At 48.3% G+C, this 15,572-nt stretch overlaps 1 protein-coding gene across 1 annotated transcript in view; it reads right to left on the bottom strand.

Annotated features, from left to right (window-relative positions):
• The window catches only part of LOC133346480 (semaphorin-4A-like), a 74,595-nt gene that overhangs the window by 36,475 nt on the left and 22,548 nt on the right, over positions 1-15,572 (bottom strand). The window contains 1 exon segment of the mRNA XM_061558091.1: positions 375-766. Within this exon segment, the coding sequence (XP_061414075.1) occupies positions 375-516 (142 nt within the window). The 5' untranslated portion in view covers positions 517-766.

Consider the following 15,572-nt stretch of genomic DNA (forward strand, 5'->3'; position numbering starts at 1 on the left):
TAACGAAGCGGAGAACACAAAACTGCCTCGGACATTAGTCAGCACTGGCGTTGGCCCTGGCTGGGAATCAAATTCAGATTTTCCAGCTCCGGGGCACAATTCGCTGCCACCGCATGTCACCGCTCCCCCGCCTGTTCCCCCAACGTGCGTCAACGTGAATTGCCAAAACGGCCGTCGTCACCGTAGCGTCACGGTCACGGGTGGTACTGCTTCGCTTTGCCCGCGGCCCGTTCACATTACCGAGCGCGATGCGGAACGTCCACCAGAAACAAGCAATTCGTGGTAGCCCGGGGGAGTGCGCCCGTGTGAATCCGGGGCGGGGGAGAGAGAAACAACCCACGCAGAAATGCATGTCCGCGGCACCGGTCACCTACCCTGGTACGTGTGCGTGAGCCTTGGCGTTGCTCCAAGCTCCGTCGCGATCGCGAGGTGCACAGACAGAGCGACGAGGCACGCGAACAGCATTGCCGCGGCCGTGCTGCAGCTCAGGCACGGGGCACGTGACCAACGACGCATGCCGAAGCTGCTGCTGCTACTGCTGCCACGAATCTTCTCCGCGTCCCTTTAGTCGCCACAAGCCAACGGTCGGGATGCTTTTTGGCCGTCGGGTTCTTCTGCTCTTGGGGTTTCTTTCGTCCTCACGGCGAGCTCGCTTCGGCGTGGAGGGCGTGCTTCACGAGGCTCTCAACAGAGCCATGTTGCTGGGGACGGTCTCGTACGATCCTCTTGGACAAGGTGCGGTGATGATTTCTTCTGCGGCAATAACCTGCAAATTACACGCACATTAGACCAGAAAACGTAATCCTTGCAAATACTCTTAAGCTTCTCTCACATACGTGAATGCACATGAAATATTCTACCACAAATGGAAATGAGACCTTGGTTCGAGGAACAATAATGTGTTTGTAGACCACCCACTGTTTTTAATACAGATTTTACAACATCATCGCACACAATGACAAATATCCATCCATTATCCTTGCAGGCTATTGGAAGAAATGCGGCTAAGCGAGCACTTATTCATGCTGGCACATCGCACGTGGGGACGATGATATTGGGACAGGCTCCCAGATCCAGGACAGGTTCAAATATGAATTGCCACCGATGCTCTGCAAGGCTATACATTGCGCCAACTCCAAAGACATAATTCCTCCTGTTCACACGCACGCTAACACGGACACTTCGGCCAGCACCCGTGCCACACACCAGTACACAACGATACTAACCAGGGGTGCCGTCACATTACTCATTCACGCCGCATGCTGACAACTAAGCAGGATTTACAACAAATTCCTTTCTTATACATCTGCCAACTTGGAGATTGCATTAAATGTGTCCTGTCTCTTGCTATTTAAATTTTTTACACCCACACCGACCGCGATCAGGTGATTTCATCACCGCCATCTTTCACAACACCGCTGAGTCGTCAGTTCCTCACTCACTGTATACAAGGTTAAAACAAAAATTGTAATCTCGCTTAAAAATTTACAGACGAAGGCAAGTTCAATCTTCCTCATTCGGCCTCAAAACTGGCCTACAGACCACATAAATGCAGACAAAACGGGAACTGCGTCGTGGTTTGAGTAACTGACGGAGTCTCAGTAAGTGTGCCCAATGTGCAAGGTAGACGCCGCTGGTGAAATGATGCGGTCGTAAAATACGCCAGCCTTGCGCCACGCTACCGTTAACTTTAGAGCAGTGTCATCAATTTACTTCAGCAGACACAACACCGAGCGTCTCAAGCATCCTGCGTCGAGATGTTGGGGACATTCCATTGATGAGCGCTGTGCATGTGGTAGGCAATCAGAGGACCTGGGAGAAAAAAAAACCTTGCTCTACAAATGGGTCCAGCAACCCATTTCCTGTACTGCCACCTTCCAGGTGACCTCACATCCCACAAAAAAGGTTTTGGGAGTGTCATAAATCCGTGTGGTTCACCCGCTAGCCGTCGTATGCAAAGCAGCAGGTGACAGGCGTGTGCCACCCTGCCTGGTGCGGTGTCTGGGGGCGCACTGCCACCACCCCCCACCCGCCCCCCTCGTCCCACGTGGCTGCCATCAATTACCTCCATTACAACTCCCACACACACTTGGCGCAAGGCCACGGTGCACGGCCCACGACCGAGTTCCTCAGGTGCTCTCGTGAGTCAGGGGCACATCCCCGAGTTCGAGACTAGACCCGAGGTCATTTGTTTACTCGAGTTACTAATTTGCATCACTTCTAAGGCCCAACCGGATGGAGCTGTGGTTAAGATTGCCGAGTTCACTGTCGGAGCACGCTGGCGAATCTCTAGCCGCAGTCGGCCGTCCAACTTGGCCCACCGTCTCTCCAGGGCCAACAAACGGCGTGCCGTCTTGTGGGCAGGCCACCCGTGGGTTAATCTCTCGGGAGGACAGTCGCTACAATACCAATGTGGAATCTACACCACAGCCAAGAGACGGGAGCACAGCCCCAATGCTCCTCATAGTGCAGGATACAGACTCAACATCTACAAAGGGGCCGTGAATGAGCTGCGAACTATATCATCATTATTAATGAGCGTGGCTTGAAGGGCATCCATTATTAATCGCATGCATTGTTTGGTGCCGTGCCTTCGCCGCCTGGCGAAGAGCAGCCGTGCAATAGAGGCGGCTGCGATGCGACAATCACATCGCGCGATTAGGAGAGTGCGCGTGCAAAAAAAAACAATGGGTCGGCACAGCGTGGCTGCGATGATCTCCGCCGTGCCTGCAGAGGAAAGAGGCTCCGGCTGCAGAGAGACGCGCGGGCACGCAGTGCCAGATTCCCACACAGGTCGTGAGCGCATGATGGACAACTGGTGCCAACCAAGAGCTGTATCGATTTAATTGCTTGCTTGCTTGCATCATCATTATCAGAGTCGGAGGAGGACTTTGACCTTTTATTCATTGTGCAAAAGAAATGAAGGCACGTCTCCCGCGAAGCCGAAGCAACAGATTTGCGTGCAAAGTCGTGTTCGTGGATTGTGCACCCGCATGTACAATCGAATGCCTCTGGAGAGCGCAAAGATAAATATAAAGATCCCCCATACAACGCGCACAGGTTTGCTGGGGGAAAGCACTGATGTTTGCATACCGCGTCAGGAACTCATCATAAACCTGGGGCTAGGACAACAATGTGCTTCTGACATCAATCGCCACCGATGTTGGCGAACTCACATCGCCGGATTCGTAGCGCGGCACGCACACCACTGTGCTTCCGCCCCCCAAAGCGCAACAAAAGAAACAGCAACCGTCACCACGGCGCTTGTGCCAGGCTAGGTGCACGTCGAGGCCACAGTGAAGTGTCGAACGCCCGCTGGGAGGAGGTCACGGGACAAAACCAAGGTGCCACGGGTCAACTGACTGAGATGACTGGCCTGCTGCACCAACTGTGCCCCCTATTGTGCCAACTACACACACACACGTTTGTGTGTGTGTGTACCGTACACGCAAGAAATGCAAAACGTCAGTATTCCTTCGCCGAATTGAACAACGAGCGGTTTTCGTTTCCATTGGTGGTGCCGACTCAGCGGTGGGAATTCCACATTTGCATAGCAGGGACCAATTTCCCATCACAAAAAAAACTACTTGCCGACTTCCCACCATGTGGTACGGATTTTATCGACCCTGAAAACGATGATGGGATTCGTTGACCCTTGCTCAAGTTTGAATTTGTGCCCTCACAAGCCAAAGGCTCACACAGTGTGGGCTATACCCCCAAAAACACTTGAGATTTTTCCTTATTTATTTGCATGCCAACATTTGTTTACAGGTCACTATTAATTTATACGAACAACAGAGCCGTGCATGAATGTCTGGGACAGCATTGCCTCTGCTTATTCAGTGCGTGAACAACAGTAACAATGTGTAATTGTGCCACCTCCACTTTGCACCGTTCACACTAATTGCCTTAATTTTACAACATTAAAAGCCATCGCAGCTGGAAGGAATAACAATTAGGACTGATCCTTGCAGCGGCGCGATGCTAGGTGACCATAAAACTACATGAGCTAAACCAAGCTGATCTATATTGAAAAAAGCCAAACAAATTATTTGGTGATGCTGCTGCTTTAGCAGTGGTCCACAAAGCACAAATAACAAAAGCATCACAATCCATAACATCGGGCTAAAAGGGAAAGTATATAATAGGTCATGTTTCAGGCAATGCCTCTTCTTCGCAGCACATAAATAGAGAGGTCAGAGGCGTTATTGACAAGCGCGCTCCGTTTTTTGTGTACATTTCAAAGGGTTTCCTTGTAACCGAATCAGTGCTTCTTAAATTATTCACTCTCCGATGGCTATGGGAGCCGAAAAGGGGTTGTGTAAAGAATACTTCTTTTTTAAAGGGCAGAGACAGATACACATGAAGGAGATGTACCGTCTGCTTATCTAAATCGTGAGATCGCAAAGCGGATGACCGGCCGAACCACGCTCTTTCTCACCAGCGACGCATGGATCGAGTTGAACACGAAGTTGAGGCAAACGGTGCAACGGTCACACAGGTGTCAATTTGTTCAAGGAATGCCGATGAAGAGTTGACTCGGTATTCTTAAATCGGACAGGAAACAATTCCATCACTGCTCGTCTCTGCCTCAAAAGGCATTCATGGCAGTTGCCAAAGTGCCCCCGCTTTGTTTTTAAGTGAAATACAATAATATGGCGACTTAAACATTTCGTGGCTGCAGGAATTCATATTCTTTGGTTCTTTCGGTAAAGTCACGTAGATAGAAAATAAAATTTAATTAAAAATAAAAGCAAAAAACCCACGACGCTTCGATCGCAACACAAGCTTTTATTTTTATTTAAATTTTATTTTCTATCTATGTGATTTTACCGAAAGAACCAAATAATAAAATAATAATCCCTTTTAAAGGTTGCTTCACATATCAATACTAACACGGGGGGGAGTGTCAAAAATAAAATAATGCAGTCTTCATCGTTTTCATCGTGTGAAGTTTAGAGCGGCAGAACGCTGTAAGTAGCTATGATCAAAAACATTTTTAAAAGATGAGTTACCAAACAAACATAACAGCTGCACTGACCCGATGACCTGTAGTTAGAGTTTATCTCAAAACTCCATCTTGGTGGCCTGATCAGATGCAGTTACCGATTCAGGACAATGCTGTTTGAGTTGACCCTACTTAGATTTCACAGACGATGATGATGTTGATGGTTATAATACTACTCCTGGTGTCTTTAGCAACAGCACAGATTTTTCGCTGGTTGGGGGTGGGTCCAAGCTATAAGTGAACCATCCGATAACTTGTTGAGATGCAAAAATGTTTAGATCTCGTTACATTTACCACTGCAGTAGACAAGAACCATCGTGCGTTGGTTACAAGAATAAACCATCGCTCATACAAATGTTTTCAGGCTTTACGGAAAGGATGCCTCAGAATTGAATCCTGTAAATATCGTATTTAGAGCTTTACTGGGAGTTTACCTCTGCATAGGGAATGCATCCGATGGGACATGCCATCACGAAAAAAGGTTTTGAGCAAGGAACGTTGTTTGAATATTCGGGAATTTATTTTACAAACGTATCTGTCCAAAGTATTAAAAATGTACACACACAGCAGGTTAGAGGCACTAAAGGAATTCAGTTTTGCTTAACTTAGGATTAACTTAAGATCAACTCATATATCCCGAGGCCTTTGAAAGGGTTGTTATTCTCTGCGATGTTGGGAACAGAGAGACGAGAAAGATCGCGAATCGGAGATTGGTGGCTATAACTGTTTGAGGTTGCGAGATTCGTTTAAGTTAAATATAATTAAGGTTTACTACTCAGAGTAGACTACCTTTGAAGAAAATTACACCGTGCAAAGGTGAGTCGGTAATACCAAATAAAACACGGCATATTAAAACCACCTGTTTCCAAGATTTTTTAAATTAAAAATAACAATCGCATGTATCTGTGCTAAGGATGTAATAATTCATCACCTTGTGGATTCTATGAATCACAATGATTCAGGTTCGTGACTCAATTCAACATCATCCGTCTTGGCCAATCCACTGCTGGATGAAAGTGGCTGCCATCTGTAACGGTCCTGCGATGCAACATATATTGCACCCAAGCGTCTGCACACAAGCGTCTGCACACAAGCCGTCGCCTCCTCTCTGCGGTAGACGTCCCCCCCACCCCTCCTGCCCCCCGTTCGCTCCTTTAGCTGCTGCTCTGTAACTTTTCTTGCCCAGTGGCCATCATCGACGTATCCTGCGCAAAAAAACGTCAGCCGCAAGCCGCTTCAAAGTTACATCCTTAACTAGTGTACATTCTCCAATCCCCGCATTTCCCGTTCAGTCTCAGCGTAATCCTCAGCATGTGTATCCCTGCGCTTCTTTGCACGCGTTTGGCCCGTCCTCTTCGTCGGTGTCCGATCCATCCGTCATAGCCGATCGAATAGTAACAAGAAGCGTACTGTGAAGCCGGTATTCGGTTGATTTTCAATGGTACCCAGCACCGAGAAACACCAAGTGCAAAATAAACCAAAAACAGAAATCCAAATTAAACCCAATAATCGTGACGGTAAGTAACCACGGGACATGTTTGCTAGGTTGTAAACAATGCAGCGCATGCTACAAGGTAGACTGAGATGTGGGGATGATATGGTTAAGAAGAGTCAATTGAGTCCAGCCAAAGTTAATTTGCACCGGACAAATGACGGCTTCATTTAAGAGTGGCGAGGAGGGAAGATTTACATTGGGCTATCAGTCATTTCCCACTGCAACGATTTCATGAATTGTCACCATCCCCGTTTTTAACCATCTCATTTGTTGTACCGCTTCCTCGTATTTTTTCTCTCGTTTCTAGAGTTTGGTTCTTCGCATTCGCCTCAACGTAAATACAAGCAAGCGTTTGCATCAATTAAAAAAAATCATCCCATCACGCGCGCATGATTTTGATTCATGTATTTGGATCATAATAAAAAATATTTTTTTACCAAAGTATCAAAGCATCGTGACTCACTTAACCATAGAAAAGTGTGCGGTCAGCTGGGATTGATTGGCATCGGCCACGCCACAGGATCGCTCGCAAAAAAAAAGAAAGCAGTGCTTTATTGTTTCGTCAAGGAGCGTACCAGTAGGTAAGGTTTGGGCAGGTAGTTTGGATAAAGTCCAGCATTAACGAATGTTGCTATTGAGAAAATAAACAACTCACTTATTTGGCCGCTCGTGGGACTTGTTCGTACACGTCAGTCCGCGCGGGGCCGTGTCGGCCCACACCGGAGTGGGGCGTGAAGGTGACACAACTCCGCCAAGGTAATGGCCACGTGGATACCCTCGTGATGATTTATCCTCCCCCAGCGATTTGATGGATTGTCAAGCATTGGGCGTCGCGATGTTTTGCCGAATAAAAAAAATCCGTCCTTTTTGAGATAACGACGCGGCGAGTATAGAGTTGCATCTCGAGTGGGGCAGCACGAAGGCACCAGGTCCCAAAGTCACCTACCACGGCACAAGTGGAAACGTTGAACATTATCGAATGCCCAACATGTGCAATGGCATGGGCCATACGTGTACGGACAATAATCCCATTTTTGTTAATCCGCTGCTGGATGATGGCCTCTCAATTCCACGTGGGCCATGAAGGCGGGGCGTGGGTTCAAGGGGTTGACCCCGTTGTCATCCCTTCTTCTAAGTGAGCAGCAGCACGAACTGCTAAATCAACCACTTCCGCAAATGACTAAAACAAAGTTCCGCGTATGAAAAACAAATTCCTGCGTGAGATCGTGCACCCGGTACGAATCGCATAAACGGGCGTGTAATCGTGACAAATGTCCTCTTGATCCTGCAGCAAGTTTGCAAAAGACATTCGCAGGGCATCTTCGGCTTTTAACTTTTTCATTTTTGAGTACAAACAGGTGGCGTTTCCGCGGGACACGGACGCTCGATCAGAGCTGGGCGGTGGACGGAAGCCGCTGCCGCTGGCCGAGCCGTGCGAGCCCCTTTCAGAGGCGGCCAACACGGCACTCTGCAGCCAGCTCCCGACACGGCCCAGGAACAATACCGCGCTGTATTTAATTTCAAGCGCTTTTCAGAGCGAGGCTTAGTAACCGTAAACTCCGGCTCTTGCAGGTACAGACGGCAACCCTACACTGCAGTTCCATTTGATTTGCGACGAAAGAGGCCCAAATAAAAATTCGAACATATCTGGAGACCGGAGCACCGAGTCACTCGGATAGCTGATGACTGGTACCGAGGGGTTATGGGTGGTGGGGGGGATGTGGGAAGGAAGGTGTGCGATGAGTAATCTGCAGAAAGCTGTCGCCGCGGATGAGATTCCAATCTGGAGAGTGGCAATGTTTAATGGACGAGTCACGAAAACTCCCGCCATTGATGCTATCAATCTGTACTGCTCCGAGTAAGACAATCTGCAGCTGCCCGCATCGCGACGAGAAGCCCTGCTGCTGCTGCTGCTGCCGATGCTGAATTGTGCAACGCCGTGCGGAAAGAATGTGGAGGATGTCACCACCGCTCGTCCAGAATATGCACAAGGCAGGCCGGCGCCAATAGCCACGGCAATCGTGGCATCGGTTTCGTGCCGGTTTCGTGCCCCCTCCGTGACTCGTGTCCGGCACCGTCCACCCCCCCCCCCACCACCATGGTTGGTGGTAAAGATCAATAGAAACGTGCCCCTTTGATTTCTCAGCATCTCACAGCAGAGTGAAAACAAAAAAAAACACAATTGTGGTTGGGGAACCATGTGCGGCGCGTGATACAGTATCGTGAAATATTACGTTTAAAAAAAACACGTAACAGTCCGACCAGACAAAAGTTTTGACTCTAATGGGCATGCCACATGCCGACCGACCGGCGGCACGCAGAGTAGTAAACTCTGCATTATTTATGGCCGATGGCCAATTAACTCCTAATTGCTGATACAAAAAACCCCCGCAGGTTATAAAAGAATGCCCCATGTGACCACATTTCCAGCGTTCCCTATTTAAAACAAATTGGAAGCATGAACAGCTTAACCTTTGTAATTAACCTAGATTCTTTCGACACTGCGGCGGCGAGATGTTAACTCCCCCTCCTGTATATTTGGAGTTTGTGCGTCGCTCTCCGTGGTCGCGGGGATTTGTCTTTTCTCCCGAGTCCTCCGGTTTTTCCCTCCACATTTATTTGGCTGCGATACATTTCCACACAATAAGCCACTTCGCTGAGCTAACACGTGTGGCCAGGTCGCTTCTGAAAAAGAGCTCTGTAACTCTTAACCGGTTAAAATGAAAAATAGTTTAGTTTATGGTTTGAGAGAACTGTGTTAAAAAGCGACAAAATAAACAGCGGCCGAAGCTGCTCATTCTGCGACCACAAACCATCCATCAACTCCTTTATTTAGAACGTGTCGGTAGCGATGGCCTACTGAGGATAAAACTACTTTTGCAACAGATACCAGAGTCCAAAATACGGCGTTGCAAAAAAAAAAACCACTCGACATTAGGTGAGGACGGATTCTGGCCCAACTCACGAATGCACGCAGTGCAACAGCAGCAGCAGCAGCCTCAGCGTTACACAACCACCAGGAGCAATGCAGTCACCGAGTCTCCCGGCCCCAACAAGCGAGCAATTGGCCAAGCCATCACACGTTGGGTTTTGGTCTTGAGGCGGGGGTTGAAAATGCACATTCCTATGGCGCGGCCCAGTCTATCCATAAAATAACTGTTGCCTTTCGGCAGCGGGGCTCACTGACTATGCACCGTCACCGTACATTCACGACATAGGACTCATACTCTTACTTAGGACTCGGCCAAACATCCTGGTGCAGGACCCTCGTTCAAAAGAGTCTTGAGGCTCACTGTGGTGTCCTTGCACGTGAATGGCAATTTATCGACCTTGGATTGACGGCGGGCCGAATTGATCCCGCACTGCCTTCCGTATGCGAGCAACGTGCTCTTAGAAGCACGGTGCATCACCATCACCACCACCACAAGGTCGCGTGAGTGCACACGCAGGGCGATCCATTTAGAGATACCCCACTGATTTACAACGGCCCTCTTTCGCCTCAACAGGTGATTTAATATGGTGAACGTGACGGAAAGTGACATATTGGATGGAGATTCCTGGAGGATCTACGGCTCACGCATACGTGCAAAGTGACAACGTAGCAATGCAGATTCCAGGAGACATTTGGCCGTGCGCCAACGCAAGGGAAAAATCAGTTTGCAAATTGCATCGCAAATTGTGTAACGCAGGTTCAATTAGATGCATAAAAGAAAAAGATAGCGGAGGGCAATAACATTCGACAAGAATGTGCCGCATGCACAGCATTCCAAGATTGACGTCCCTCAATCACAATTTCACGCTGTATCATCAGCCATGGTCGACCCACTGCTGGATGAATGCCTCCCCAAGTCACTGCCTCAAACAGTTCTGCGATGTAGCAATACGTTATTGTAATGTATCCCTATGCTAGTTTGGGTTATCGAACATAAAATGACCATACGTTATATACGGATCACCCACGAACTATATTTTGTTGCTTACAAACTGCGAGGGTGGGGGGGGGAGTTTAACGTTCGCGTGTGACGCCAACGCGTGCCGCGTGGCACCCCGCAAAGATTCCGCCGATGCCGAAATCTGACGAAGTCCAGGCAAGAGCGTTGGTCGCCGCTCATTTCGTGGCCGCGTTGACGGAACGGACTCCCGAGTTCACAGCGCCGGGGTAAAAGCCAAGTCACCAATGTCGAGAAGGAGGGTGTGGTGGGCAACGCTTTCTGCGGGGCGATTAGAAGGGACCACTTTTATGTCGGACAAACGCATACTGCAAACCAACGTAGGCTGGGTCGGAGATGCACCGAAGATATACAAACAGATATAAATCATGATTTAAAACTTTCGTGACTGCAGGAATTCGCATTCTTTGGTTCTTTCGGTAAAGTCGCGGAGATAGAAAATAATAAAATAAAAATAATAAAAATAAAATAACCATAATTAAATAAATAAAAACTTTAATAACACAAGCGGTCGTCATCAGCCGTCGGGAGTTTTGGGCTTTTATTAAATGTTAAAATTATATTTTTTATTATTATCTATCTACGCGACTTTACCGAAAAAACAAAGAATATACTGTATATAAATCACTGCAGGACCCCCCCCCCCATACCGTCACCATTCAAAACAGAAACGTTGCTTCTACGGATTCTTCTCGGTCAAAGGAGAAAACAGGCAATTAATTGACTGGTAATTGTAGGAAATAAACGAAAGCTGTAAGATTAAGTAACTTTACAAAGTGGACTTGTGGCGTGTCATTGAGTTGCCGAGACGTAAAGAATATCTTGCCATTTAGACTCCTTAACCTTCTTTAAAATAAACAACACACGCGCATGATTTACAGCAGATGCATTACTTAGACATGAACTTCAGCTTTAAGCAACGAAAACAACGATTCATCATCAACGACGACAACAACATCATCGTCGTCGTCACCACCACCAACAACCACCAACAACCATTCTCTCCAAACATCCCGGAGGAGGGAGAGAGGCACGTGGAACTGGGACCGTGCACCCAAAGTACCACCTCGCACACTTCCAACAAGAACACGAGGGGCAGCGTAAAACATCCACAAGTAGCTCACGAACCATTATTTCACGGTGCTTGCAGGCGACGATAACGACGACGAGGATGATGATGATGATGATGAAGCCGTCTTGTTGCTTGCTCCTAAGACGCACCCATTGCCCCCCTCAATGAGCCATCGTCTTCTTACGTTCACCGTCTCTCCCTCTCCGTGGCTCAGCGCACGGATGCGACATCGGTAGTAGCAGCAGGCGCACGCTTTCACAACGTCTCTTCCCCACCCCCGCTCCGACAGTCGCTTACTTACACGCCTGCCAATTTTCATCTAATTGTTACCCAAGCTTGGTGCAAGTACAAACAAGCGCATGGGGAGTGTTTTTCCTTTTCTCTCTCTCTACGGGTGCGGAGAGGGAGGGGAGGGGATCAAGAGGTGGAGCTTGGGGAGGGAGTTCGAAGCCACCTGTGCTGCTGCTGCTGTTTGCTGCTCCCGTGGCACCGTGTTGTTTGACCCGTTCGTTGCTCGTCTTTCCAGTTCGTCTTTGTGTGAACTTCACGTTGATAAGACAAGAAAAAAACTGAAGGAAAATCAATCGCATGCTCCTTCGAGCGCCGAGTGGGACTCGGCTTAATTGGTTGCGTTAAACAATTCGCGGAGATTCCACATTCCTCTGGCAGGGGCCTGATTATCCCGAAAATGACAATTGTTGAATTCCTACAAAGAGGAACGATGATGGCCCGCGTGGCCCTCTGACCAGGATTTGATACTTTGCTCAATCTGTGGTGTTAACCGCTGAGGTCACAGCGTGGTTTATTTTCTCATTCTTGTTGCTCCAATGCCCCCTCTGTTACCGTCCCGGTTCCGCTGTAAATCTGCACTGATGCCTACTTCATTATAGGGCGATATTGGCACGCAAAATAAAGATCCATTGATTGAACTCACGAATTTCCAACTTTGAGCAGAGCGCTATGCAGCAGCAGCACCGCCAGGTGTGACCAACGCATCCCCAACAATTTCATCCTTTGCACAACACCGTGCGTGCATTACACAACGCCAATTGCATCATCCCCACAATCGACTCTCCTCTCTTTTTCTCAAGTGGATAAGAGCACATGATCCACGTCCAACGCATAACAAACCTACCTTTGTCAAGAAGCGTTGACTTGTTATCACAACCCAGCTTCGAAAATAAAAAATGGGCGTGGATTGTCGCACCTCCCATCCTGCTCAACCCTGCCATCCGCCCCATATTCAGGGAGGCACTGAAACTTTGGGAGATGGAGATAGCGACGATACTGATTATATTTTATCAGTCAATGACCAGTGCCCTGAACTGAGCAGTTGGACCCAGGGGAGATTCAGCAGCGTTTGAGATTAAATCCAAGGCTACGAAGAGCTGAGATCGATATGCCGTGCTAATAGAGTCTTGTTGTGTTAAAGACCACCATTGCCCTCGTGCAACATGTAAACTATTACAAATCATTTACAAGGGACGACACACACACTCACACTCCTGCCGTACCAACGTTATGTGACTAGAACTTTGTTCAGACGCCTTCCTGCTCAAACAAGCAACGAGGCAGCCACTCACTTCTGTTGGCAGCCCTGAAATATCTTAGGAAATTCCATGTTCCCATGGTGGGGGCCGGTTTCTCCATAAGATGCCACTTGAACGGTAACCATCATGCCAACTGCGGTCATCCTCGCAGCGGATTTTGGCTGGCCATCGAACAAAGACGGTCACTGCATCGCGCGGCGCTTTCAGACGCGCTTCTGTGGCCGTCTGGAACGCTCTTCCTTCCGATATTAGGAAGCCACTAGAGCTATGCACTTTTAAATGTAGGTTGAAAACTACTTTCTTTAGAACTGCTTTTTGTGTTTAGTTTTGTTGCCCTTCCCCTACACCTCCGATAATTATACAAAGCCATCATCTTCCCCTACTAGCAGACCAATAACCCAGGCCACTCTTGCAACTGAGACTATCCCTGAGGTCTCACCTGGTTAAATAAAAGCTTGCAAAATTACTATATATTTAAATTTGAGACGTGAGATAACGTTGTTGCCCCTACCTGGGGAATCTCCCTACAGTCCACATGGATCACACTTTATCACGAGGAAATATTTGTCAACACAAAATCATACGAACCCTTCATCTGCAATTAACAAGCGACATTACAATGCACCGTCCTTGTACCCGCTTTACAGTTTGATAGTGAACACAAAAGTGCCCAAATCTTAGAATAACGCAAGTACCCTGCTTTGGTCTGAAGAACAGCCTCGGGTAGATTATTTTCAGGTGATGGCACTTCATATAGAGCTTGGCTGCCCTCGTAAATTTCAGGACAAAGAGGGCACCTCAAGTCCCGCTAAGTCTGAAGCCCAGACGTGTCCAGAATTGCCGCCTCGACCGAGGCACGCCGTGTGGCCCGGGCACAACAGAACAAAACCACGCTCGTGGGGCCGTGCACAAAACATGTCTTTGTGAGCGTCCAAAGCCTACCTAGCACGAGCAAGGCACATCCTATTCCCTGGTTTAATGGCCAACCTCGTCATCACGAGCCACGATCTGTACACACCTCCTGGACGAAGGTAGCGCCTTCCATCGCGAGCGTCCCATTCATCAACCCCAACTAGCTGCCGCACATGAGCTGATTTCATCACTCCATCTCCGCGGTCGTCATTCTGTTGGGCGTGTTCCGTCCTTTAGCTGCCACTCCCATCATTCGTCTGACCACCGGTCGTCATCCCTTCTCGAGACGTGTCTTGTCAAAGCCCACTTACTTTTCACAATTTATTGTTCAGAATGAACGTAATTGCTGCAAAAAAAATTGACGGCAATCCTTAATGTTTCACTTTGACAGACTTTCTTGGTAATAGTAATCTACAGTGAAGCTAACGTCTTTCAACATTGAAAGTGCTCATGAGATCAATGCATTTGTCACTCATTCGTGGGTATTTGACATGTGGTAGCATGTGCAAACTTTGATTCAATTAGCTTGCTGCTCTGCCAACTCCTAGCCACCTCAAAAAAACTGCGGTTGTTACGAGTTTAAAAAATGCACACGATCGTCACCTCCAGACTGCTGCATCACAGACGTGCGCTACCTCGGTATATGTGCACCCAAATTATAAATCAGTCCAGGAACTATTTTACACTCATGAAGTGTAATTAATATTTTGTGTCAATGTTCCTAGAAGCACACGAGTGCCGTGAGAAATTCCATGCATTAGCGTTTCCCTGATGGCCACAGCCACCGTGAAAGCCTTCACACTCAGCTATGGTGCGTGGACTACTTGAAACAATTGTGCTGTGAAATGCGACCCCATGCTTTTAGACGTGAGCTGCAGACAATATGCTTTTCTGAGAAACGCTGTGTATCTGTACGTATAATTAACTTCTTTTACACCGTACGTAGCCAACCGTGCTAATCGGAGGTGCGGGGGAAGGACAAAAAACTAAACACAAAAATCAGTTCTAAAGACGCGAGTTTTCAATCTACATTTAAAAGTGCTCAGCTCCAGTGGATTCCTAATATCGGAAGGAAGAGCGTTCCAGACGGCCGCAGAAGTGCCTCTGAAAGTGCATGATGCGGTGACCGTCTTTGTTCGATGGCTAGCCACAAGCCGCTGCTAGAATGACCGCTGTTCGCGTGCTGGTTCCTGCTCCTTGACGAGATCAGCAAAGTGTTGTGGTTCATTCATGGCGAACGTACAGTGGGGAGAAAACCCAAATCCCCCCAAAAAATTGGGGGATAATAAAAGGCTGCACCAATGAATTTTAGCTGCACCATGCAGTTCCCGTGCAATCTGCAGTCGGTTTAGAAAAAAAATGGGAGCAAGACCCGCCAACGCCAGCAGATAAAACTCTACTCCACTGTAGTTGGTCCATCTCAGCCAAGCAGACACAACTCCCCTCCCCCCCACTCTGTCCCCAACTCCACCCCACCACTTTGTGTTGATGCGGTACCGGTCTGGGCCCGGTGCAGACGAGTCTGCGGTGGCCGGATCACACGCAGAGGCTGAAGGTGCCAAGCCGAGTCTTATCGTGCTGCGGC

Source organism: Lethenteron reissneri, chromosome 24 (genome assembly GCF_015708825.2).
Source record: "Lethenteron reissneri isolate LAM-NWPU_2019-01 chromosome 24, ASM1570882v1, whole genome shotgun sequence".
In the NCBI taxonomy this organism is placed as follows: Eukaryota; Metazoa; Chordata; class Hyperoartia; order Petromyzontiformes; family Petromyzontidae; genus Lethenteron; species Lethenteron reissneri.